The sequence below is a fragment of the Nyctibius grandis genome, chromosome 10, assembly GCF_013368605.1.
Source record: "Nyctibius grandis isolate bNycGra1 chromosome 10, bNycGra1.pri, whole genome shotgun sequence".
NCBI classification, from domain to species: Eukaryota; Metazoa; Chordata; class Aves; order Nyctibiiformes; family Nyctibiidae; genus Nyctibius; species Nyctibius grandis.
The window spans coordinates 1,037,930-1,065,341 of NC_090667.1; the positions used below are offsets into that span (position 1 = coordinate 1,037,930).

Genomic DNA, 27,412 nt, shown 5'->3' on the forward strand with positions numbered 1-27,412 from the left:
AAAATAAATTATAATGAAAGTTTTTACAGATCCAAGACCCTTAAAATTCAGAGATTTTTTGGTCACTTGTCCATGCTTCTTTTCTTGACTTTTATTTAGATAAGGATCATAGTTTATTAGGTTTTTGTTGAGTTTAAAAACATTTCTGCAAAGAACTGAAAGGTAACTATTATTATTATATTATCTCAGAGTGTAATTTCCCTCCCTTACCTCTTCCTTAGGAAGTGGTTGTTTGTCATTGACTGCATATAACTTTATAGGTGAAAGACGTATATTAAACCTCAAGTCGGTTTGTTTAGCTCTTGCAGGAGTCCTTATGCAGTGTAATCCCTCCTGTGCTCCACGTTTCAGGCAAGCAAAATGGTGTTTCACACAACCAGGGGACTGTCAGTGTCTGGCAGCTCTCCACACAGTTAGTAAATATTGGCATTATCTGATACAGCCAGGCTTGAAAAGATACACCAGAAACCCAGATTAGATTGCTGGCTACTGCTTTATTAATCAATGTAATGATTTATTTTTAGTTTTGTAAGTCACATCATCTGTTTTCTTTCTCATATTACATTTTCTATGGTTCTGGTACAGAAAATGAGCCCTGTTTAAAAATTAAAGGTGATTGAAAAGTTTCGGTGGAATATGTTCCTTCCCTGGCTGCCCAGGGCAGTGGTGGAGTCACCATCCCAGGGGATGAGTAGATGTGGTGCTGAGGGACATGGGTTAGTGGTGGCCTTGGCAGTGCTGGGTTAACGGTTGGACTTGATGATCTTAAAGCTCCTTTCCAACCAAAATGATTCTATAGTTTCTGTGACAGTTGATGAATGTTTCCTTAAAAATGCTTTTGTCAGAAATCCATACGATATAGAGAGTTTAATCTTTGTATCTAAATTAACTGTCTTCAAAACTATGCATGGAAAGATGTTTCCATCTTTTTCTGGGTTTAGTAATTTTAATGTTGTGAAGTTCTCAAGTTATATATTCCTTATTTTAAATCGTAGGCTCCCAGCCTGTATTTCAGTGTTTAAACTGAGATTTTTAATATAAGAAAAGGAGCTACTGGGCCTAAAACTTTAGAGAAAATAAGGCAGGTTATGGTAGGCTTTGAATTGTCAGTGATTACTGCTTTTATAGGATTTCGTGTTTGGTTTTGAGGTAAGTGTTGATACTCCTTTTGTTTTTTGTGTATGACACTGCAATGTAGAGAAACAATGTAATTCCTTTTTCTGTGTGGATCAGTTATCTGAGGGGTTAAAAAAAAAAGTCCTTGGGCCATTTCTCAGTTGCCCTCTGGGGCTGGGGCATGTGGAGGTGACCTGTTCAAAAGGAAAGGCTCCCAGGGCTGGGGTGTTTTAACCTGGGATGGAATTTTAAAGGCTTTTGTGAATGTTTGAGGACTATATTTTTTTTCTAAATGGGTGATCAAATCTGGTCAGACTTTCTTGAGGAGAGGGAAAGGAGTTTTCCGTGCAAAGCCAGCCCACATGCGAATGTCAAGCCCACGTTAGGGAGCATGGATGTTCTGGAGAGTTTCTGAGTAAAGTCTTAAAAAAAGTGTTATTTTCTAGCTTCATCTGGAAAGTGGCTGGAACCCTGTTGGACAAAATTTCTGTGAAAATAACTCTTAAGTCAAGCATACAGTATAAAACTTGCGTTTTTAAAGTTTAAAACTTTGTGAAAATAAACTCAACGAAACGTGCCTTATCCAGGAGGTGTCAAGATGCCTCCAGCAGGTAACGCGCAGGGCTTGCCCGTGGTGTTTACACGTGCTGAATGAGATTAGCCTCTGAACTTGGGCACAGCCACTGGTGGTTCAGCCCCTATGATTAGAAGCAGCTCGAAGGTGATTACAATAGATTGTTTATTGTTCTAACAATGACTTTTCTTGTTAAAGAACTAACCCTTCGTCTGTAGATGGCCTGTATGTTTGCACAGGAAAACCAGATCCTGAAATTAGGAATAGATATTCTTTTCCTAAAATGCTGGGGTGAAATTATAATTTATTACTGTAAATACATATAAATATATAGCTTAATTTGCACAGCTTCTTGCATAATAGTATCCCAGTAGAAAGCACTGCGATGGTACTGGAAAGGAAGCTCTTGCAGGACTCGGTGCAGGCTGCGGGGAATGTGACAGTAATGAAAACAATATGGGATCAGAGTGTGGTTTAAGAGTCAATTTTAAAGGCCAGGATAATTGTGCATGAAACTTGGCTTCAGAGATGTGTCAGGGAAGTAATCTTGACCTAGTCAAATAGGCAGTGAAAAATCCATACAGCTTTACTTCTGTTTTACAGAATTCATGGTTAACTCTTTCAGTCCACTGAACTCTGTGTGCAGAACTGTAATATTTGAGGATAAAGGCAATTTGTTTCTTGCATTTATGAATATTATGTTTGCCAGTATCCCACAGATCTTAATTAAAAGTATTTTTATGCTCTTTTTTTTCTTTTTTAGCCCTGGAATGAGATCAGATGTAAGCTCTTCTCCATCCACAACCTCAGCTACTACGGGACCACCTCCCAAGCTTTGTCTTGTTTGCTCTGACGAGGCGTCTGGCTGCCATTATGGTGTTCTTACATGTGGCAGCTGCAAAGTGTTCTTCAAAAGAGCTGTGGAAGGTAGGACATGTTCTGATGAATTTGCTGTTTAAAAATATAAAGTCCACGTTCAAAACCAGTCTGTTTGATCTTGCTGGAATCCATGGTTTTGCTAGAATCCTACTGGAAAACCCCATCCATTTTATCACTGTTCTTCTCATAGTAAATAACATTGATAATGGTGTGATTATCTGAAGCATCGATTCCATTGACATTTATAAAATGCTCCCATTCACTCGCAGTGTAAAAGGATGTATTGTTGTCTTGGCTTTTTGTTTCTTTCCTTTTCTTTCACTGCTGTTTTTGTTCATTTGTTTATATACAAATATTTGTCTGTGTGCATTAGATTTGTAAAGTTTGTGGCTTTTAAGTTTAATGTTTTGTGTATAAAACTGTACATGAAACTTGGTAAATCTCTTGTATGTGAGGTTATAATAGTTCTACAGTTTTTCCTATAAGCAGTGTTGGTTGTGTTACATACATGCCCGCATGGGGTACTTGCAGGGGTAGCTAGGTAACAGGAACATGCGTGTGGTTTTGGATCATCGAGATTGCTCTCTAATCACAGGGAGAAAATCACTCTGGAAAATAGAGATGATGGAGAAGTAAATGTGAATCGGTGCTGTGTATGGCAGAACAAGTGATTGTGATTGTTGGGCTGCATAAGTAGTTGTTATGTGATGAGCTGGGCTGTGCCTCAGTGTCTGACTCTTCGCTTCAGTATCAGAGAGATGCAGAAAAGCTGGAGCATCTCCTCAGGGTCTCTGAAAGGACAGCGATCCCTCTGCTCTGAAATGATGTTCTGAGTTACAGCCTTACGGGTTTTCCCTCTCTCGTTCTCCATGAGAGGTCTTTTCCTGGGTCTTTTGAAGTGAATCAGACTGATTTTTTGCTAACGTTTTTGCAAGTTGGGCTTCACTGGAGAAGGGGAAGGCAGTTTTGACAAAGACGAGCCACCGTTCAGTCTTAGAAGCAGCACTTTCCCCAGTTCCCAGCTCACTGGGTGCAACAGCGAGCTCATGGACATGCAGACCCTCTCAGGGGGATCAGAAAAGTCGAGTTCGTATCACAGTTTCTGCTAGTCCAGGTTCTTTATTTGAAACAAATAATCATCGGTATCTTTGATTAAAATAAGGTCACTGGATATCCCTCAGAAGTATTACATGGCAGCTGAATATATGTCATAGCGATGGTTTTGCCCGTCCTCAAGCTTAAACAAATCACAAAGGTGTTGATACATGAAGAAATCAATGCAGTGGTTCCTTTTGATCAGTGATGCAACTTGCTGCATCTTATGTCAACTGTATTAATGGTAAAAATGTAAGCAGGCTTGTAGCTTAAAAATTGCAATAGGTTGCTCAAGGCTTACCTCCACTTCCATTTTTATTGTTCCACAGATTATCCCAGCCTTAATCCTTCAGATTAGATATTGTGGATGTTTTCAGGAGATGGTCTATCTAAATAAGAGAAAAAACTTCTTTACTCTGAGGGTGCCAGAGCACGGGCACAGGCTGCCCAGGGAGGGTGTGGAGTCTCCTTCTCTGGAGATACTCAAAACCTGCCTGGACACGACCCCGTGACACGTGCTCTGGGTGACCCTACTTCAGCAGGGGGTTGGACTAGATGATCTCCAGAGGTGCCTTCCAACCCCAGCCAGTCTGAGTCTGTGTGAGACATTTATTCATGTAATTCAAGTAATTAAGAATCGATACTATTCTTCTGTTGCCCTGCTCTTAACAGCTAAGAAATTTTAATTTACGTAGTCCAGGTGCCGTATTTCTGGGGTCAGTTTTGCTCTGAATCTGTGAGTCCATAAAAATGCCGGGGAACTTGGTTTGTCCAGCTCAGACTCTGAAGTTAAACAAGGAGGGGGTTTCATGACTTTCAGAATGATGAAAGCCATGTCTGTGCATCAGTAGGAGTGTTTACATGAACGCTTTCAGAATGTGTTTATGAACGTTACTTACATCTCTTGTGAAACTATTTAGGGAAACTGGAAGCATGCTGTAGAAGATAGCTTTGAGAAACGTAAGAGAAAAATAGAATTTGCCTGATGCTAACAAATAGAAAATAGGATTTCTTCCTAAATTTATTGGCTTTGGTGTCTAAATATGAGAAATCTGGTTGGTGTATAGATATGTGAAATCATATGAATACTGATCGTATTTTTGCAATAAAAGTACAGTAAGGAGAGGTATTATGTAGTCCCCGGATCCTTAACGTTACTGAAAGAATGAACGCCTTCATCTGCTGCTCTGATCGTGGAGCTCATGGTTATTCCGTTTGTCTCTGTGAATGCAGGGCAGCACAACTACCTGTGTGCTGGGAGAAACGACTGCATTATTGACAAGATCCGGAGGAAAAACTGCCCGGCGTGCCGCTACCGGAAATGTCTGCAGGCTGGCATGAACCTCGAAGGTAACTTAGTGTTCAAATCCCTGTTTTATTTTTGAGTCCTGGACAATAAGGTCGTGCTGCTTATGAAGCTAAAGCAATTATTTGAGCAGCATTTTAATATGTTAAAAGTAAGTACAGCATTTTGTGGTGTGTATGAGCATTTTAATGAAAAGCAAGATTTTTTTTTATGCTAAAGTTTCTCCCGTACTTCCCTACCCGTGCTCAGTTGCTCTGTCTCTCAGTGTGTTCCGCAGAAGTGAGTCATACACACAAAACAGGGCTATTTTTTATTCCTGTCAGCACGTTATATCGTGTTGCTTTTTCACTGAATCTGAGACAGCAGAACTCTAGGAGAACTGCTGTGGGGAAGTGTGACACCTGCCTGTCCCTGTGCAGGAGAGTGACCTGACACAACCACAGATGAGAGGGAAAGCCCAGAGAGACAGATCTGGAGTTGGAGTGGGGCTTGTATCTTCAAACTGAAGAAAAGGGAATTATTTTTGTTCATGCTGTGGATCCTTCTTAAGTATCTGTCAGAATGTCTCTAGAAAAAGATAGGTTAAATAAATAAATGTAAATGTACCAGTACATATTTATTCTCTGCTAAGTCCTGGATGACTTATGAGAAACCGAAGACCACATCAACTAGAGATTTACCAGCAGTTGTAAAATGGCATAAAACATTTTTATTAGTGTCAGCTATGTTTTATGCTTGATGTTTTTTCCTTGAGCTGTAGAGATTAATACAGTACTTACTAGCATAGTTATCATGGTGATACTTGTGTAATCAAAGTTGTCAGATAAAATAAAAACGTCAAAAAAGTGTTTGTCAGATACAAATACGAGCAGAGTTTCATTTCAGTCAGTGATAATATCCGTTGGTAAAACGTAAGTGGTGAATTATGTTAGAGATAGATGATGTGCATATTGGAGTCTGTGTTAGCACGTCCGTCCTTCTGCTTCCAGCCTCTCTCAGGAGGACGAACCACCAGTTTTTCTGCCCTGCAGGTGGTTCTCCATGTCCCTTCCTTCAGAGCAAAGGGAAAAACCCCATGGGCTGGAATGCTTCCCCTTCTGTGACATGGGTACAAGTACATCCCAGACGTCGTGGGAGAGATTTGAGGGAGGAGGGGATGTTGCTGGTGCGCTTGTTGAGGTGTTGCTGTGATTTGTGCAGGATGCGAGGGTACATCTCTTAACAGCCAAAATCTGCAACAGCGGGTTCTAAAATAAATCCTTAAAGTACGTGAGGTTGTCAGCGAGTGTCTCCCAGGAGCTAGATTGAGCTTTCAGACACTCCCAGCGGGCTGGACCTTGCAGCTTCAGAGGTCATAGCAGCATAGTCCACTTGCCTACTCGTGGTGTCCAAGGTGGAATGATCAATGCCCTGGTGGGGCTGGTGTGGCCAGTAGCAAGTAGAGGTAACAGCAGAGCCTAAAGAAAGTTTAGAATGATGCAAACCACCACAATTTTCATTTTGAGGTGGAAAAGAATACATTTTGTTTTAAGACTTTTCTATTTTTTCTCTCCATAGTTGTTTTCAAAGTACATGTATTAATATATTTATCTGCATGGATAAAGCACCTTATTATGTATATTACTTTAATTTTCCATTTCTGCATCAATTCATATGAACTCTTTTGAAAGCAGACACCAATATAGCTATCTCAGGCTCTAGGACGTGTTGTTTGAGTTGCCTTTCTGCACAAAAGAGAATTAAAATCAAATGACACCGATAGTTGCCACTTTTCTGCGTGTAGTTTAGAGCCCTTCCAGCTATAGTTTGCCTGAATTTTGGCGCAGAGAATCCTAGAGAATCGTGGCTTTTTGGAGGATGGATTTTGTTATATAAGTTGTTGGAAGAAGGGGGAGAAGCTTTTATCACTGAGAGGGAAAAGAGATCTGGAAACTCAGCAACACAAAAAGGGAAGAACCCAAGGTAGTGTGAAACAGTGAAAAAGGGCCGTGAAAACAACGATTTATGGGACAGATCTGAACAGGTGGTGAACTGGTCGTACAGAAGAAGTCGCAGAAAAGAAAACTGGAAGGCAGCTTTGAGTGCAGAAGAGACTAAAAAATAGTTCCTTTTACCTTGGCTATTTCGGGGTCACAGTTCAGGAATTACTCTAGTTCAAAAGCTAATTAAATTTGCATACTTTTTAGACAGTAATTTATTTTTGAAAAGTCATCAGGTTTATTCTCAGTGCATAAATAATGGTTATAAACAAATCAGTTAATGAACAGCAAGAGATGAAAATACCCCACATGTCAGTCTGAAGGCCCTTTTCACGCAGCCGTGCTGGCTGGTAGACTGCTGCCAGGACTGTCCAGCCACATTCTGAGGGTCTCTAGGTTTGTAATACTTGCAGTGAATTTCACTGCTAGGTATTGAGGAGGAGGCTAACTTATTTTTAAATAAATAAATAAATCAAACCTACCATACAATATTTTAATTCTTACCTGCTCTTGTGCTGAGACAAAAGTGGCTCCTTATACACTAGAAACGTGTTGCTTGATAATTTTCTGTTCTAGTCTGGTTTATCATCAGTCATACCTTTGGCCCTACTTGTCACCCTTTTCTGGAACTTTCCTGTTTCTATTGCATGTTTTTTTGGGTGTAGGGGACTGGAAAAACGTACAACTATCAAGCTCAGGTACCAGAGATTTATACAGTAGAATAATGACATTCTGTACTCCAGCCTTTATTTCTTTGACTTCCCACTTCCACTTCCATCATTAATTGACCCCAGGCATCCTTTGGCACCCTTTCTCTTTCTGATGTGTTTGAAGAAATTATTTATTGATTTTGAATTTCAAGTTTTTGAAGGATCTCTTCCTCTTTCTGATAACACCCCTTGCCCTGCCCTGTCACTGCAGTTTTTGTCATTACAAATCCCATTTTGGAAGCGCGGTGCGCGGTCTCCGCGCCTGCCTGGCAGCGGTGGGTCTGGGCACGGTGCAGGGAAGGCTTTGCCACGTCCTGGGGCCACGAGCTGCGTGGGTGGCTCGGGGGCACGGGCCATCTGCCCGGCGCACAGGAGGTGTCTGCAGGGACATCAGAAGGCTCTGCAGCCTCGCTGGGTGCCGGGCTGCAGGGGGCTGGGGTTTTGGCAGGGCGGTGGTTGGTTGTTTTTAGCAGAAAACCTTGGATGCTTTTATTCCCATGCCAAGTTTATTGGTATGGATTATCTTCTGTAATTTGCCCTAAGGAGCTGGGTTTATATTTGTGGTATTTTTATATTTGAAATAAATTCTAAAGAAATACATTGTCTCAACCTTCTTCTTTTGTGAGTTACAGCTATATATCTAAGTCAGGTCTAGCAGTATAGCCTAATAAAAAAATTCTTGCATAATACTTTATCTTATCAGATATATTTCTTTTAATTATAATTTTACCAGACTTTCTGGGCTGGAAATACTCCATACCAGGTGTCTGCATTAAGCTGAAGGCATGTGCATGTAAATTTAAGTCAAAGCAGTTTGTTTGCTTTTGAGAACAAGGACAGTGGGGCAAAAAATGCCAGAATGCTGAGAGGATTTTGGAGCAGCCATTTCAAAATGTAGATGAGAATAACAAGCAGCTCTTTGCTCCAAGGAAATAGCTGTTGCTATTCCCCCATGACAGGCTTGGCCGATGTGGCCAGTGTGTAAGCCTTTGGGAAACTGCAGTTTGTACAAGGTCCGCAGGGAATTTGTTCTCTTCAGCTGTTGGTTTCTGGAGTCTCTGTCCCAGCCAGCGGGAGAAGCGGGCTCAGGAGGGGGATTGGCTCTGTCGTTAAGCTACAGAGTTGGTGCATTTCTGATGATTAGAGATTCTGGGTAGGTCCGCAGACATTTTGAATGTAAAACCACATTACATGATGCTGTTACGTGTGACTGATTTCTCTCCGAAGTTCCAGAACAGAAATCAATTAATTAATTGAGACACGGGAACAGAACTGGGTTTCATTTTGGTCTCAGTGCGTTCGGGGTAGCAGCCTGCGTCCAGGAGAGCTGAGAGCCAAGCAGGAGACTCCGTTATTGACAATATGCTAATAAAATTGTTGCTCCAGCTTTTTGTAGTTTACAGTTAACATCTCTGTGTGATGTTTTATTTATTTGGCGAATGAGTTTTATGGTTTAATTACGCAGGAATGATTTATATGCAAGAGAGCTGGCAAGAGAAGAATCTCCTCCTGCCCAGCATTTTCAAAAAAATGTTTTCCCTGGCTCGAGAGATTGAGTAACTCCTTACCCGTTAAATAGACTTTTTCCTTTCTTCTGTATGGTTTCTATACTTAATATTTTAAGGAACTTACAAAGTGCTCAGTCCTGCAAATATTTCCAAGCAGATGTCATGCTGTCACGTGAAGTTTCACTGAAATTTTGCACGTAACAGAAATTGTAGGATCAGGCCCTGTATTTGTACCACCTGCAGACGTTATTTAACATGGTGAAACATTAACATAAACGTGACTTTGATTAAAAAGTAAAATCAACTTATTTTCACAGGAAGCTTAATTAGAATTGAAGTGAAATTATTTACAGATTTATGAAAAAATGCTTTAAAAGTTTCAGCTGCCCCATCTACAGCTGCACGGACACGAAAGCAGCATTTCCTCTGCTGCGTTTTTATTGCTGTGCGGTCACTTCCCATGGTCTAACCTGTGACTTACCAAAACTTTCCTAGCTCGAAAAACAAAGAAGAAGATAAAAGGGATTCAGCAGACGCCCGCAGCGGGAGCGCGGGACGCTTCTGAAGCGCCTGGGAACAAGAGCATCGTCCCCGCGTCCCTGCCGCAGCTGACGCCCACCCTGGTCTCGCTGCTGGAGGTGATCGAGCCCGAGGTGCTGTACTCGGGCTACGACAGCACGCTGCCCGACTCCAGCTGGAGGATCCTGTCCACGCTCAACATGCTGGGGGGACGGCAGGTGGTAGCTGCAGTGAAGTGGGCAAAGGCAATACCAGGTAATATGCAAATACCTTAATTACCGAGTGCAGTCTGGCTTTTGTATGTGGTATCCCTCAAAGCCTTCACAGATGAAGTTTTAGTGATGGCTGGGCTAACTCGTGTCTCAGACCTCTGGAGTGGAAAAGCAGAAAAGACACAGATGCAAAAATGTATTTACTGGGATTACAAGTTCATTTTACTTGAACCCTTTGACCACTGAGTGTTAAAAATAGATATTTGTTTTTAAAAGTAGTATAGAGAACTGTTTTTATTAGCTCTAGCCGCACCTCTTAGATAATTATTTCTTGAATATTTTTAGCAATAAGGTTCTCTTGGCTTTTATAGACTGGTGCTGCTGTACTGGTTTATCTGGGTCTGCATTCATGCACGGTTCTTTTTTTACTACCCCTCGCCATACCTGTAGTTTTTTCTTGACTGGGAGTTGGCATTTGAGCGTGCAGTCCCAGAGGGGAAGTCACAATGTTCATTTTCTCTCAAGCACTGTAGCCACACGATTGAACTGACTGTCACCTGGGGAATGTGGAAGGTTTGTTGCTATTTTGGCTCCCACCTGAAGGCACAGTCAGCAATTGCCTTACAGAAGTGATGCCACGTCTCAGCCTTGGACATCCCATAGTGTGTCTTTGGGAGAGGCCAGGGCTGCAGGTGAAGCTGAAGATCTGTCTATTCCTGATGGAACAAAGATTAGTGTTGTTCTCCCTTTCACTTCCACTCAGTACCATTAGCTACCTGTTTTCAATACAAATTTAGATACCATTTTTATAAGAGTTCTGTGTTCATAGTCTCTTCTGAACAGTTTCCCTAATTAGCCAAACCTTTCGGGTTAGAACATACGCTCTTAATGAAGATGCCAGTCTTCTCTTTAATAATTATGTTAATAGGAACTATTCTTATCATTTTTTATCTTCTTTTTTGTGGTCGCTGAGGTGGCTCTTCATGACTATTTAATTTGTACATACTTCTGCTGGTTGTACAGCATCAGACATGCTAACAGTAAGCCAGCATTGGTTGCTAAACCTTTTAGTTGGGATTTCAAAATTTCCTGAGGAGGGTTTGAGCAAAGATTTCAAGATTTGACCCAGTAAGTTTGAAATAACTTTGAAACACTTTGCTTGTATTTTAGAAGTAGTAAGTGGTAGGTAGTGCTTTTGGAAGATAGCCAAATGAATTATAGTGTATATTAAATATAATTGTTGTCTTTCGTAATCTGTCGTAACTGACCATCAGTTCCAGACAAGCACACACATATATTCTGATTTTTTAATGTTACATCCCCTTCTAATTTTTTTTTCTTCCACCCAAAATCTAGTCTAAAATAGAGAAATGCTGGACTGAATTAGATTATTGTAATATGGCAAGAAATTCTGGTGTTATTTCAGGTACAGTCATCACAGTTACAGAAATTTTTATGAAATATGCTTTTAAAAGTGGTAATCTCCGTCGGTCAGACAGAAGTTGTACTGATGATAAATATGGTCCTTTTCCAGGTTACAGGGAGGGGTTGTCTTCCTTTTTTTGCAACCAGTACTGCCACACCTCAATTTTGATTTTTCCAGGTTTCCGAAATCTACACCTGGATGACCAAATGACCCTTCTGCAGTACTCATGGATGTTCCTGATGGCTTTTGCTTTAGGATGGAGATCGTACAAACAATCCAATGGAAATCTCCTGTGCTTTGCACCAGACCTGATCATTAACGAGTAAGTCAGACGTGAGTCATTTCCCAGGTTTCCCAGGGTGATACTAGACTCCACGCGGTATTTCTGGGCTTTGCACTTGAGAGGTGAATCACTGGGTAGCAAATTCTTGTAGAAATCACAAACCAGTCTGTCATTTGCAACTTGTTTTTTCTTTTAGCAGAATGCTTAGGATTTTTACATACGTCAAATGGAAGAAAGGTATTTTAGATAGTGTGTATTTATATCAAGAAGCTTTTGTGGGAGGTGTTTGTACTGAAATGTTCCATATTGTGACTGTTCCTGTACCATTGATTATAATCATTGATTTTGTCAGAGCCAACACTGTTGAAGCTAAAAATACATCTGGGATGGAGAGAAAAGTTTGGCAAATTGCATAATGTTCTTTATTGTATAAAATAATAGTGTGGTCCTACCAGCTTCACTGAGTTCTGGATCAGTTAAACATTTATATTTGAGCCTGATTAAAATCTGGTTAAGAGGACAGCATCACACCTGGAAAAACTAATCTGATTTTTTGTTTTGTTGAACTTTCTTACCAATTTTCAAGAAAAATTGAGTTTGCTAGAATGTTCTGACACCTCTCTTCTTGCACTGTGTGTCGTTTCCCTTGTATTTTTCGAAGTGGTGGTGTGCAGTAGTTCTGTGTTGTAGAGCAGAGAAAAAAGGAGTTGGGGGTGGTCGAGGTGATGGGCAGAAGGCTCCGTTGGATGCAGATGTTTTGCGCAGACATATGCATAGTTATATTACTTCCCATATACTATTTGGAAGGCGTAGTAGCAGATCAGGTGAGGATATGCCTTTCTGCCTCCAGGCTGGAGAGCAAATACTCCATGGCAAACCCTCTCCTGCCGGGCTGTGTTCAGGAATCGGTCAGGACACACTGTCACGCTCTGCCCTGCCTTTTGCTCTGAAGCTGGTTTAGCAGTTGGCCCCTTCAGCTCAGATTTTAAAAAGCTGCTTCTTCAAGCAGGTGGGAGAGTGTCTGCATGGTCTGTAACAAACTTCTCAAGTGATCTTTCAGTCTTGCAGGCCCAGAGCTGATAGCCGTATTTATAAAGCCCTTCGAGGCATTTTGTCTGTATTCTGAATTAGTTGCTGATAATATTCTGTAGGTGTAAACCTTTGGGGTTGCTGGCCAGGCAGTTCAAAGCCTGGTTTCCCCATCTGCAGGCTCCAGTTAATATGATTCTATCACTATAGAGCTGCCGTTTCTTTTTTCATGAGGTGGCGTAGTCCATTTGTGGGGACTAAAACTAATAAATACCATCACACAGGGCCTTTGACCCAGACCATCACCAAACTTCGTTAGCATCACAATTTCACTGGCCATAATTTGAAAAACTGATGCAAGTGACAAGGTATTGTTCTTGTCTCTTATTTTCCTGTCTTTAAAATGGAGGCAATAGCTTTGGCATGGTTTGAGACAGTAGTCTTAATATTTCTGTTCCTATTGCAGTTCAGTATCAGATCTCCCAAATCTTTTCTCTGTTAAAAAAAAATAGTAATTGTTACATTTTCTATGAGATTAGCCATTCACTTTCCAGACTACTGCTTTTTCATGTTTATTTATTTCCTTTATTTTTTTCAATGTAAATATTTGTCCAGGCTTTTATAAACTGTAATTGTTTCTTTATAATAATAATTTTTTCAAAAAAAGGTGAAGAGCAGATGACAGGTGAGGGCCCATCTGTGCACTTAGGTTTATTAAAGTTCTTAGAATATGTCTCTGGAGTAAAATAGCCTCCATGTGGTGGAACTGAAATATTTTATATTGACATCAATAAGCATAATAACATCTAATTTGCTTTAAGTCAGAGGTCTTCTGCTGTTCTATCAAAGGGTCAAAACCATAGAGCTTTACAGCTAAGTATGTGTTGGTACGCTTAAAAAAAACCTGCAAGCGTAATCTATTACACTAAATATTAATTCTCAAGTTCATTCTGGTTACAGTTTTGGTACATAAGTTGTTTATCAAAATGACATTTGTTTTCAATAAGCCGTGTAGATTGAGAGAGCTGCAGTTTCTTCTCCAGCATGTTACAGGTTCCCCATAAAACTCTCTGGTCGTAACTTTTTATGTGCCATTCGTCAATAAAATAATAATAATAAATACTGAATAATGCATAAAAGCACTGCATGAGCTGTAAGCAGCTTACGAAGCGCAGTACCGCAGGGAAAGGCAGAGGGGCCGTGGCACTGGGGAGGCACCGCTGGTGCTGAAACGTTCGGTAGGTGAGAGAGACATCATGGACATCGAGGAAAAAATGCTCTTGGATTTTAGTGATCAGATGTGCCCACTCTCTCTGCTTGATAGGTCATTCAAAGGAGAGTACTGAGGTCCGTAACCCCCTGAAAACCATTCTGGGGTTATTCAGTGCCGCTTTCTGATACGCGTCTTGGTGATCTTTCAGCCCAACAACTCCTTCCCACCTCCCACCCACACCCCCAAAACTCTTGCTAATAAGATGTTCTGTAGTTCCATGTATCTGCTCAAGCATCTGAGCAACGTCAGTCTTTCATGCATTTATCCATGCACCAACCCTGTCCACAGAATCACAGAATCAACCAGGTTGGAAGAGCCCTCTGGGATCATAGAGCCCAACCATTGCCCTGACACCACCATGGCAACTAGACCATGGCACTAAGTGCCATGTCCAGGCTTTTCTTAAACCCCTCCAGAGATGGTGACTCCACCACCTCCCTGGGCAGCCCCTTCCAATGGCTAATGACCCTTGCTGAGAAGAAATGCTTCCTAATGTCCAACCTGACCCTCCCCTGGCCAAGCTTGAGGCTGTGTCCTCTTGTCCTAGCGCTGGTTGCCTGGGAGAAGAGGCCGACTCCCACTGCGCTACAACCTCCCTTCAGGTAGTTGTAGGCTGCACTAAGGTCACCTCTGAGCCTCCCCTTCTCCAGTATTATTCTGTGTAGTTACTACTTACTTAGGTATGGAGTAGCAAGATCCACCAGCTCATGTCGACACCTCTCAGGCAGCTGTGTGTAACCAGGCTGTGCATAAAGAACCTGTCTAACCCGTTAAGAGGTTTGTCATGCTGCATTTTCAGCTGACAGATCCTTAGCATTTGTAAATACCTCACCATGAACGCACAAAAGGCTTTCCAGCCATCAGAGGATTTGTTCTGCGTGGTGCCTAGGTAGCTTTAGCTGTGGTAGTGCTGAATGCCACTATTCATTAGTACCATCGTAGATGCCTCCATAATTGAATTTCCCGAGTATCATCGATGCAGTCTGTGGTGGGAAAGAGAATTAAACTCTCTTCTTCAGTCTTTAGCTGGCAGCCTCGTCATTTGACCAGTCTTCTCCTAAAAATTGAATATTTATTGAATATTCCATTTTTGTGTCTGTACTCCTGTCATTTATTTGGGTGGGGGGGAAGAAAGTCATCCAATATATTTGAATAATGTTTATCACGTATTGGATGTCCTGAGTTAATACGTCTGATAGGGTTGAGTAAGGTGGGTTATGAAGTTGCTGCGGTATGAAAATTAATTATTTCACATAGCTTTTGTTGAGTGCAAAGAGGTTCCTCAGCCTTCTACGGCATCCAGGGCTCCAGAGCTGACGAGCCGGCGCTGGTAAACCTGGGCAGGGAAATGGGCAACCCCTGGTGCTCCCGTGGGGTCAGTCACCTGTGGGGTGGCAGGTACTGCCCCGGCCCTTCCCCTGCGGGCGGTAGGAAAGGTGCCAGTGCGTGGGCACAGCAGTGCTCCAGCGTGCCCAGCTCGCCCTCTGCACGGGGAAGGGCTGCCAGCACCCGGGGACAGGCTTCCAGGGGAGAGGGGAGGCTTGTTCAGCAGCTCATCAGGGGAGGGGCAAAAATGTATTTTAAGTTATTGTAGGGCTTTGGAAAATACTTTAGATTTGCGTTTCTATATTTCATTTCTGGGTAAAAATAATATACTTTAATGGATTAGTGTGTCACTATTCAGTAAGCTCATCATTTTACATTTCAAAACAAGAAAAATTTTTTTTAATGGAGGTATGTCTATATCAGCTGGTAATTTTATATATAATATATGTATTTTTATATATATATACACACACACAAAAAAAAAACCCAACGATTCAAATTGTGGAAAAATTTGGCAGCTTAATAAATCTCAGGCTTTAGACCATCATTTAGTGTTTGGAGATAGTACAAACCTATGATTTTGCAGCACTGTATAACTGTTTCCACAATTTGTGATTCAAAACATGCTTTTGTTGCAGTTGGCACCGTTACTGTGTCAGCTTCAGGCCTCTATTTGTGTCACAGTGTACGTGAAGTTACAGTGAGCAGCAGTGACTCTTGCACAGCTGTGCTCGAGTCGCAGATGCCGTTTAATTGCTGCCTGGCTTCAGAAAGAGCTTCTTGGCAGTCCCATGTTGTGGGATTTTGACTCTGGTTGCATGCTCGTCATCTTCGCTCTTTGCTCCTCTGAGGTGTGAGGTCAACTCCTGGGTCTCATTTGTCCTTATAATATCATATACCGTGCTGAATGTCTGTGTTGGTGTTACTGGAGTAGAAAGGAAATAACAAGTGATTACGGTTTTCTAAGCAATGTTTTATCAGTTCTCTTCTTCTCAGGATTTTTTCCAAACATTCTTTTGTAATTAATCCTGTGCAGTCAGTGTCACCTGTTTTGCAGAATACCAGCATCTTGTTTACTGCTTTTTATTCTTTTATAGAGTTAGCTGAACTGAGTGACTCACAGCAGTGTTGAAAACCATCACGTGCTGTTCTCATCAACATGCATCCCACACACATGCATATGTACATGCCGTGTACATTACCTGGGCTTTCGTTGGGCTGAACTTACAGCTAATGCCCGACTCGCGTGTTCTTTTCTGAGGTAGAGGAGTGTTAGATACTTCCAGAACAAGGTGGTGATTCAAATCGGACTAGATTTGTGGTCACAGAATCACAGAATCAATGAGGTTGGAAGAGCCCTCTGGGCTCATCGAGTCCAACCATTGCCCTGACACCACCATGGCAACTAGACCAGGGCACTAAGTGCCATGTCCAGGCTTTTCTTAAACCCCTCCAGAAAGGAGGATCACTCCAAAAGTGGTAGGATGCCGCTGGTCAGCTGTTCAAGCCTCAGTGTATACGTGTGGCAATCACTGCCAGAGCCCCGCATGGCTGCGATGCACCCCGTGTCACCCGGAGCTCCTGCAGAGCCCGGGGCCATGCAGCGTCCCGGGGGTTACCAGCCCTGGGTGTCACCAGAGCTTTGCTTGAAGACTCCACGAAGTCACTATGGTTCTGTGGATAGTTTCTGCTGAGAAGAAATCATGTGTGATGTCATCGCTGAGTATAATTACCTAAGTATAGTACCTAGTTTAACTATTGTATCTGGTTTATGCGTGGGTAAATTAATTAATAAGCTTGCTAAATGCCCTCTGTAGGGTGGGGTACCAGTGAAAGTGAGCAGGGAGTAAGGAAGGAGCCCTCAAGCCCCCACTCTTCGCTGGGTCCTCGGTCTGTGGCTCGACCCGCCTCCTCGGACAGCCTCCCCCTGCACACAGCCCCATGGCAGCTGAGATCACCCCATGCACCCTGGCCAGGAGATCTGCGAGGGGAATGGCTGGACCTCTTCCCAGACCCTTCGACAGCGTTAAGGGCTGCCCAGTGAACCAGCTTCCCTGTTGTTCTGACACAGCCTGGATCTGCTCCCTCCCCAGCACGGTGCAGGGCTGTGCTTTGCTCTCGTTTTTTGCAGACTGCAGTTTGCACAGCCTTGGTATTACCAGAAATCTGCGTGTCTTCATATAGATTCTGAGAGTTGTGGTGGTGATTGCACTTACAGCAGATAGAAACAAATGGCAGGCTGACCCATTTCATAATGTGTATTTTAACCTTCTGCCCAGAAGTGGTAATAGTTTTACATGAGGAAAAACTGCTGAGCCCTGTCACAGAATGTGTTTGAGTTGCTCAATTTGAAATATCTAAGATGCCCTTTGATACAGCCCGGAGGGGTTAGGGGAAGGTTTGCCAAATGGCCAAATAGTGGCTTTGTGTCAAGTGCCCTGAGAAACATCCTGCAACTGAACATCTTACACTTACTCCTTCTGTCTTTCAAAACCCATCTGAATTCCTGTTATTCTTATTTTGCACCTGGAGAAAGGTGTGTGTTTCTTCTTGTTTTCACATAGAGTTTCTCAGTGTGCTTGCGAGGGCACGGTGTGTAATTCTCTTGCAGGGCTAAGAAAAGGAGCACTGAAAAGTGATGGCAGCTTTGGAGAAACTGGTGTAGTTACATAACCAAATCTTACTCTTAACTTATACTGGGATTCAGTTTTGTCTGTGTCTTTGTTTAGATTATAATATTGAATAGGTGGTGTCTTAAGGTGACACATCATTAATGAAAAATAAATTGCTAGCATCACTGGAGAGAGGTTGTGTAGTCATTGCATTTGAAATGTACTGTTTTGCCTATCTTCTTCTCTATAAAAGTTTACATGGAAAAGCATAAATCTCTCTTACACTCTTCAGAATTAATCTGTTCTTGTTTATTTACCACCCGAAACTGTAATCCTGCAGTATTCCCAGCAGCTAGCTGTAAAAGCACGTGTAAAGAGGATTGTTGCTTCAGCTGAGGTGCTAAATAAAAGGAGCAGTTCCTATCTTGAGGCACGGTTTCATTAAAATAGAAAAAAATAAAAGGAAAAAAATTATAAATGCATAATGTTTGTCTTTCTGATTCCAAGTCAGTCCTTGCCAAGATTTTCCTTTGATGGTCAACATGTCTTTCCATTTATGGTTAGAAACCTTATTATCACTGTATAAAGGTAACAAAATTTAATTGCAGTACTAGGCATCTTTTTAAGAACATAAAAGGAATACAAGGAGTATAAACTCACTTTGAAAATAGAGGAGTTGCAGCAAGTTGATGCTATCGCTGGTGAGCAAATGCATATTAAATTCAGGTAAATACTCAAAGGTATTGAAAGAACTAGAGAAATCTCATCTCTTAGTGTAGTGTACCATCATGGTTCTTCATATGGATTAAATACTTTGGGACTGCCAGACTTCAAGAAGTTTGTCACACAGTGACTGAACTTGATTTGTATGTCCCGTTTGTGCTGAACCGTTGTGTTGTCTGTTGATACCAGAGCTCGCTGGTCAGCCCTTGGTGAGGACAGGCTTCCTCCGTAGCCCCGGGGTTTCATACCGCCCGCTCCCCTCACGCTGCGGATCTAGGGCGGTGTGTGCGTGTGGGGACCGAGGCAATGGCCCTGAATGGGGTCACTGGAGAAAACCAGATTGTTTTGCTGCGAGATATATCACGTACTAGCTTGTCATCTGCCTCTACAACCCCCACTGCTCTTGAGTGAAGTGTGGTAAGACTTAGGCTTAGAGATTTTAGGTAGCTAGACATGGAACTAACATTTATACTCTTATTTTTCAGGCAGAGGATGAATCTCCCGTGTATGTACGAACAGTGCAAACGTATGCTCATGGTTGCCCGAGAGCTATCACGGCTTCAAGTCTCATATGAAGAGTATCTCTGCATGAAAACGTTGCTTCTCCTCTCTACAAGTAGGTGAATAGTTAAATACCTGTGTGAACAGTGTGCCGGTGTTAGGAGTATGTAGTTTAATGCTGTGTTAGGTATCTGATGGCAAATAAAAGCCAAAATGTTCTGCTTTGCACCTGACCATATAGGGTTAGTGAAGGAAGTTTTGCTGTTAGCAGATACAAGACATTCATGCTGAGATACTATGGATTGTGTTCAAAACTTCGCAAGTCCAACAGAGGCGCCTAGCTCAGAGCTGCAGTTTGAAATTCTTCAAAAATCTATAAATCACAGACTGGCTGAGGAGTTTAGGACTCAAAGAAGTGGGCAGGGCTATGACTTCATGCCATGAAATACTTAAAAAAAAGAACAACTAAACAAAACCCCTAAAAACCCACCACCACCACCTGAGAGGAAGTTCTGACCCAGTTAAGCAGTTTCCCAAAAAAAGTGTTATTTAAAATTTGTTAAATGCTTTTTGCATTGGCATCTAAGACTATATGGTAGATTTACAGTAGATACCATAAGATGGATTTATCTGGTATCCTACATGATGGTTTTATGTCTCCGATAGGACATGCTGTAGTTACAAGCCACAGCTTAGTACAATTCTCTTGTCTGTACTGCATGAAATGTCAGTGTCAAAATAGTGCTTTTGGAGCGTACAGACGTACACCGATGTGAATCGTTATGTAAATAACTCTTACAGTGTCATTTTCACCCTCTGTTCAGACTCATGGGGTTTGTTTAGTGACAGGCACGCCAGCGTGCTCCGCAGTGTCAGTCAGAGCAGCAGTGCAAGTAAGCATTTTTCAGCGTAGCACTACTACATGATGAAAAGTCAATATTTTAAAAAGTTTAAACAGTTCTTTACACCAAGGGCTCAAACATTTAATATTTCCAGTGAATAATAGCAGTAATTCTTATAAACAAATGAGAAATGGGTAGCTTTGGGCTTTCCCCCAGTGAGGGCAGGAGGCTCTGGTGACCCGGGGCTGTGTGCTGCGAAGCCCTGGGTGAGGAGCGCGGGCAGCAGAGGTGTCGGGCCGTACGCTGCCTCGGCCAGCTCCCCCCGGGCCCGTCACCTCGGCGTCCTGGCAGGGACGGCGCAGCCTCGCCTGCCAAGCCCAGCACTGGGACAAGGGCTCTTTTCAGAGGAAACTTTTCAGCTCCACGCTGCCGTGGGCTTTGTAGGAACTTGAAACTTCCCCGAAACTGCAAATTTAAAGCAGTTTCTGAAACCTCTCCCGAAAATTCCTCAAGTGTTTTGGATGTGGTGTAGGCCAACTTTCCTTACAGGAGTTGGAAATTTCCTTAAAGGAATTTCCATGGCAGAAGTAGGGAAGAGACTACACTGGCAGAAATAAACGCATTCACGAGTGAAGTATGGCGAGCGCTGGCATTATCCAGCAGTGCTTTGTTATATTTACAGTGAAAGAATTTATTTTCACATTTCTTTTTGAGTACATACGTTGTGGAAGTGGTACATTGTGGAATAGTTGAAATTTGTATAGCTGCTTAACCTGCAACTTCACAACTTGAATTCATATTTATTGTGTTTCTGTGTAAATTTTCCAAGAGAAGAGGAGGAGTAAAACAGGAATCCCATGCGGGTCTAAGAGAAGTAGCTCACACACAGATGTAGCTCACGGACCTTTCCCATTTGAATTATTGAAGCAACAGTTGACATGTCATCTCCTGTGTAGACAAGGCAGACAAGATGCTTCACTCTGACATCTCACGGGTGCTGACAGTGTAGTGAGGGTTGGATCCTCTAAGGAAGGGAGCGTGCGTTAGTGGCCTCTTTCCTCCTCTCTTGCTTTCGGTTGGCTTTGTCTCAGCTCTCTCTCTTCTCTGTCTTCAGCTCTTTCCATTCGCTTCGCCAAGGTGATCAAAGGCTTCAAATCAAGCACCTTAAGGACCACTGGAGTCCATACGCTTGATTTGTCCCTATTTATTTACTAGGCCTTGGCCTCCAGAAGGACGATCCTAGTAGGAGAAGTAGGCGCAGGGACTGAACGTGGATTTGAATCTGAGTACGGGTCTTGGTCTCCACGCCTTGGGTTTCTCACCCCAGCTCCTCATCCATGTGGCGCTCTCTCCACCTCCCATCCCTACTGCAAGAAGCTCTGCTGAGACCCGAGTCCTCCCTGGCGTGGGCAGCCCCTTGTTGTCCAGCCTCTCTGCTACTGCCTTGCCTGGACGCGTTATTTTACCCACATCAGGAGGGTTGGAACTAGATGGTCTTTCAATGTCCCTTCTGAGCCCTCCTGTGATCCTACCCTCGCTCTTCCCTTGGCACACGGAATTTTTATGGAAAGACACTGGGAACACGGGAGCTCCAGCCCTGGTGGTTCTTCATCAAGGCACTTCCAGGGCTTAGTGTTGCTGCCTCCGTGGTCTGGTTCCCTTCCCTGTTTCTTGTTGGTTACCTTTGTGTTGTTTATTATTATTTTCATTTTGCCAGCAGTCCCGTGCTGTTTGTTCCATGACTCACCCGCCTCAGTTTTCACTCTTCCCTTGTGTCTCAGCTGTCATTTCATTGAGTCCTCTTTCTTTTGGTCATTTTTGTGTAAATAACGTAAGAGAACGTAAATAATGACACAATTCGTAGGTGTGTAATATCTCAAAGGTTTGTATCGATGTTGCAGTTCCTAAGGAAGGCCTGAAGAGCCAGTCTTTGTTCGAAGAAATCCGCATGACGTACATCAAGGAGCTGGGCAAGGCCATAGTGAAGAGAGAAGGGAACTCCAGCCAGAACTGGCAGCGATTTTATCAACTGACTAAACTGCTGGACTCTATGCATGATGTAAGTGCTGAAACAAACGCTGTGGACCCTCCAGATAAATAAGTGTGGGGATAGGACAGTATTCTCTATCCTTTTTTTTATTTAAAGGGATAAATACGTGGTGGGAGCGGGGGGGAGGAGGCGGTCATGCTCCCCTGCTGTCTGACTCAAGGCTAATTGAACGAGGCGAACTCGGTGCTTTCAGCCTGCTTTTGCAGTGGAGTCCAATTATTATAATAATTGATGTAATCTTCTGTCTCCTTAGGCTTTGAAAATGTTATTGCTTTAAAATGGAGGAACTGGGAAATTGTAGATGATTTTGCAGTAGCAGCAGAGATGTGAGGTTTAAAAACAGTATTGCCTCAGAGACAAACTATTCAAGAATCTGTGGAATTGTTTGAAATTGCGTTAAAATAATGCATCAGTGCTTTTTTTTTAGTATTAGTAGCAGTCCAATTTTGCAAGGAATTTCAGAATTGAGGCTGTCTGCTGTTGCAGTATGTGCTCTGGATTGTGCAGATAGTATGAAGTAGAGTTTAAGCTGGATAAAGCAAGGGAAACTTGGAGACCTTGATTGATTTTTTTTTTCTTATTAGTGCACCAAGCACCTGGGAAGATCCCATTAAGCTCATCCATATGGATGGTACCTACATGCTAGAATGGGAGTTGATACAAAATCTCTGCAGTATTTGTAAAGCCCTTGCACGACCTGTTCCTTGTTTTATGTTACAAGGCCATTTATGAGACTTGCTAATTAGAAGGAGGTGTTGGGTGAGCAGGGCGCGAGGCGTGCGTGGGGCAGCTGGACACCAGGCCCCGCGCCGAAGGACGGGGGTAGGTTGGTGGTTCCTCTGTAAGTGTTGCTGTGAAAGTAATTCTTTGCTTTGTCGCTTGTAGGTGGTTGAAAATCTTCTGAGCTTTTGCTTCCAGACATTTTTGGATAAATCCATGAGTATTGAGTTCCCAGAAATGCTGGCAGAAATCATCAGCAATCAGATACCAAAATACTCAAATGGAAATATCAAGAAGCTCTTATTTCATCAGAAGTGACTGCCTTAACACAAAAGGGTTGCCTTAAGAAAACGACAAATGATAGCTTTTGTTTTTTTGTAAAGAGAAAACCTAACAGACTTGTTAATTTTGTCCTTGCAGCGGTGTTTCTTTTGTAATTATGCACTACATGTGGTTTACAGAGGGCCAAGATTTAGGCTATAGAAGCAGCGGATTCCTCACATTTGGTAAAAAATTGGGGAGAAAGGAAAGGAAAAGGAATTTATTTGTCAGAAATTATATATCTCCCCTCGTGCAACATCCGTGGATGCATCAAAACCACCGGTGACAAGATCTGAGGCTGTGTTATGAACATTCTGCTAATTAATTTCTGCAGTCGGCTGGAGACAATTTTCTAGGCTTTTTTTTTTTTTTTAAGTGTTTTGGATTTTTTTTTTTTTTAAAGTTAAGGTAGCATTTTGGTTTATGCATGTAACCTGAAGAAAGTTTACAAGTGTATATCAGAAAAGGGAAGTTGTGCCTTTTATAGCTATTACTGTCTGGTTTTAGCAATTTCCTTTATATACCGTGAACTAGGCTTGTTCATTTTTTCTTACATAATTTTTTTGTAATACTTCAAGATGCCTATTGTACAGCTGGTTTTTTAAGGTGGGGCAGCTCGTAGCTTTCCTAAATGACCTCTAGACATTAATCCTTGAGTATATTCAAGTGAAAATGGGTTGGGCTTTTCTAACCTGATAGCTTTCAACTGTCAAAGTGACCATAAAAATTAGGCATTTTTTAAGGGCCAGGGCGGGTGGGAGAACACTCAAATCTAATTTCAATAGATGCGAATGACACAAATACTTTTGGTATGTGTGCAAAAGTGTTGGATATGCAGATTCATAGCAAATTAACCCAGTCCTAACTGGATATAAACGAGCAGGTTATTTTATATATTGAAAAAAAAAAAAAAAAGCCTGATTTTTTGCATATAATGCAACAGCCATAACTATAAGAGTCATGGGCTGCATTGATGCCAAGAAGATCAGTCCTGACTGCCCATCAGGAAATTTTCAGGAAAATATGCATAGCTTAAGAAAAGTTTACTTCTGTGCGGAGAAACTCACATTTTCTATACACTTAAACCTATCGTCGTACGAGTATCTATGGAAAAACACCATGGACTGAAGCGGCGGCCCCGTGACGGTGCCCAGGGGGTTGGGTTGGTTCTGGTTTCTCCTGGAGCTCTCTCCTGGGGCGGCGTGTCCCCGGCAGCGCGCCCGCCCGCACAGACTCCACACGCGTGGCTGGAGCCCCGCGTCCACAGCTCCCCCCCGCCGACGGGTTCATCCTCTCTCCTGGGGAGCAGGAGAGCTCCGCTTCTGAGTTCGTGGTCTTAGAGTCGTCTGTCCACCTCTCTGTCTTTGTAAGGCTGCGTCCCTTCGTACGGAATTACTAGCGTGCCATAAACCTACCACAGGTCCTGTGAATTTCTCCTCGTTGCCATCGATAGCTATATTTTAAAATGTTTAGAAGCTGTAGTAGCCTTTTCTACGTGCACCTTAACAATTTTCTGTAGCTCAAAATTTAAATATTTACTAAGCCACTCTAAAATTTGATTTTTACTCAAAAAGTGGCCAGATTATTTGTGTAATAGAAATGAGAGAGATCATCTGAGAAAATACAAAAAAAAACTAATATATTTTTATATTTAGTTATAGTTTCAAATATGTATAATCGGTATATTCGCTCATCTGAGAAAAGAAGGGAAGGGCTACTGCAGCTTTAAAAGCAATTTATTAAATGATTGTAAAATAGCTTGTATAGTGTATAATAAGGATGATTTTTAGCTGACAGATTGCTTTATCATGATACATGTAATTATATTTTTTGTAGGGGTCACACAGATGCTGAACGGTAACCCGTGCGAGGTGGGGGGTGTCTGGAGGTGGTGCTGAAGGCAGCGGTGGGTAGTGCCCAAAGAAGTGCAGACCTGTGCTCAGCGGAGGGTTTTAGGGTCGGTTTTACGTTGATCAGATCACTGTGTACAACCAGGAGTTGGAGCCTGGCTGGGGTCCCCCCCCGGCGTGGCTGGTTACCGTTCGCCAGCTGTGGCTCAGTCAGACCCCGCTGCGAAACACGTCGGGAAGATGCGTGTGTGCACATCTGCACCCCTCTGGCCGTCGGGGTTAGTTCCACATCCAGCCTCCCCCACGCAGCCAGCTCGGAGAATTGGCAATAATGCACGTCCAGGTACCAGCAGTGTGTAAATCCGGAGCGGAGGTGGGGCACAACACACTAGCACAGTGCTGTCGTCTGGCAAAGGTTTGTTCCCGAGTGAAGCAGGAAAATAAATTTTCATCCTTTCTTCAATCTCTTTTTGAATGTTATGCCTATTAAAAAAGATACTATATTCAGTACTTTTGAGTAAAATATCATCTTTAATAAAAAAAAATAATCATTCTCTTCTCTCTGATCTGTAAAGAATATGTACGTTCTCTAACAGTTAAGGTCAGTATTTCAGTTACAACTTTCAACCCAACTCGGTGGAAATACTCGCAGCCCCTTGGAGGCACGGACGGGAGTTTCAGGGGGATCTTCAGTGAAAACTGCTCTTGCGTTAGAGAATGGATTGAAAAATCCCCTCCCCGGGTACCTCAGTTTGAGCTGGTGTGAAGGAGCGTGGGTGTGCGCCTGTGCACACGTTTGTGCGTTTATAGATGCAGAGATACAAAACTTTTTGCCAGCAGACAAGTAACGACAGTGAACATGAACAAATTATCACCACCTCGAGAGAACTGCTACCAGGAGCAGAGAGGCTCTCTGCCCCCTTTCTGTCGACGTGCCTGTGTGTTTTAGTTTTACAGATTTAAGGAGACAAAAAAAAAAAGGAAACTGTGATGTTAGAAGAAAGCAATCGTCCTGTACGTGCTGTTGAGTTTTAAAGTTCACAATTAAAAGTCTGTAGTGCTTTAGTAAGCGGTGAGGAGTCCATGTTGTGTGTGTCGTAGTCCGTGTAGCAGTGGGTAGTATCTGCACTCTGGATAAAGCAGGGAGAATTCTGACTTTGTCTCTTCAGTGCCTTATCACAAAGTGCATGCACCGACCGAGGGCCGGGAAGGGCCTTAGGGAGGGGATGGAGGGGGAGAGGGGACGGAGGGGCAGAGGGGGAGCTGCTGCAGGGCTGGCCCAGCCTGGGCATCGCCCGAGCGACCGACCCGGGGTGTCGGTAGGAGCTTTGCACCTGGAAGTGTGGGGGGCTGGGAAGAAGTTGGGGCCGAAAAAGGACCTTGCCATTTTCACGTCAAAAGGCAGAGAACAGGAGGAAGTGCCTGGATGAGCGTCAGTGAAATCCTGTTCCCCGTAGTCAAACTTCAGCACGTGGGGACTTGAGGGCCAGCCCTTAGAGCGAGATCTTTAAATGCCCGTGTGTATTCCTTACTAATTAAGCTCTGTCCTTACTCCGCTCTGCAGCCAGGAGTTGCTGAGCCATCCGTGTTACATAGGAACCAAATTTCCAGGAAAGGATTTAGGGCCTCTTCGAGACGCCCTGGTTCTCTGAGGCCAGGCTGTGTGTGCGAAAATATCCCCACCTCCACCCTAACTTCTGTGACAGCGCAGAATAAGGACACATCGTTGACTCTATTTTGTATATTAAACAAAAGATATATACTGGGGACAAATCCTGTATCATACCGGTGTATGGCATTATTAAAAAAATCATTATTTTTATCACAGTAATTTTAAAACAGCATAAAAATAAAAAATTAAACCAGTGACTCCTGTTTAAAAATAAAAGTTGTAGTTTTTTATTCATGCTGAATAATTCTGTAGTAACAAGTCTGTAGTTTTCACCTACTCAGTGAAATGTTGGACTGTAAAAGCTTGTGTGGAATTGTTGAACATTTATTTTTTTTTCATTTAAATTTGCTGTTCGGGTAATACAAAGCCACACATCTGTACAGAAGTTGCAGTAAATGTGAGCCATTTACAGCAATGCCGAATAATGGACAGAAACCATATAATAAAATTCTGCTTTTTTCATTAAATGGCTCCAAAATGCTTTTGTCGAGTTCTTGCTGTGTACCCACAAAGGATTGCTGCTGACAACCCCGATCATTTATGTTGTTTTCATTACCCACCTGATGTGCAAAAATTATTTATACTACAGCTAAGTGCTGCTGTAGTTGAGTTCTAGAGCAGGAGGACTTCTAATAATTAATTTCAGATTAACAATTTAATTGAAAATCATTACTGCCTCACAAGGTTGTCACTTTCCAAAAGCAGAATTTAACTAAACTTTTATTTCCTAGATGAGAAATGCTGAAAAATACCCGTTTGGCTGTGGATGGGGGGGAAGACGTTGCTCTTGGTGTGTGGGAAGTCTCGCAGCCCCAGAACAAACAACACTGCCATAAAATTCCCTTCCTGCCCTGTGACCATTTGAGATTTAAAAAGCGATGGATCT

At 42.6% G+C, this 27,412-nt stretch overlaps 1 protein-coding gene across 1 annotated transcript in view; it reads left to right on the top strand.

The window, feature by feature from the left end:
• Positions 1–25,917, top strand: part of NR3C1 (nuclear receptor subfamily 3 group C member 1) — a 58,570-nt gene extending 32,653 nt beyond the window's left edge. Inside the window, exons 3-9 of the mRNA XM_068409743.1 lie at positions 2,454–2,617; positions 4,898–5,014; positions 9,663–9,941; positions 11,502–11,646; positions 19,056–19,186; positions 21,815–21,972; positions 22,849–25,917. Of these exons, the coding sequence (XP_068265844.1) occupies positions 2,454–2,617; positions 4,898–5,014; positions 9,663–9,941; positions 11,502–11,646; positions 19,056–19,186; positions 21,815–21,972; positions 22,849–23,001 (1,147 nt within the window). The 3' untranslated portion in view covers positions 23,002–25,917. The remainder of the gene's footprint in view (positions 1–2,453; positions 2,618–4,897; positions 5,015–9,662; positions 9,942–11,501; positions 11,647–19,055; positions 19,187–21,814; positions 21,973–22,848) is intronic.
• Positions 25,918–27,412: the final 1,495 nt, after the last annotated feature.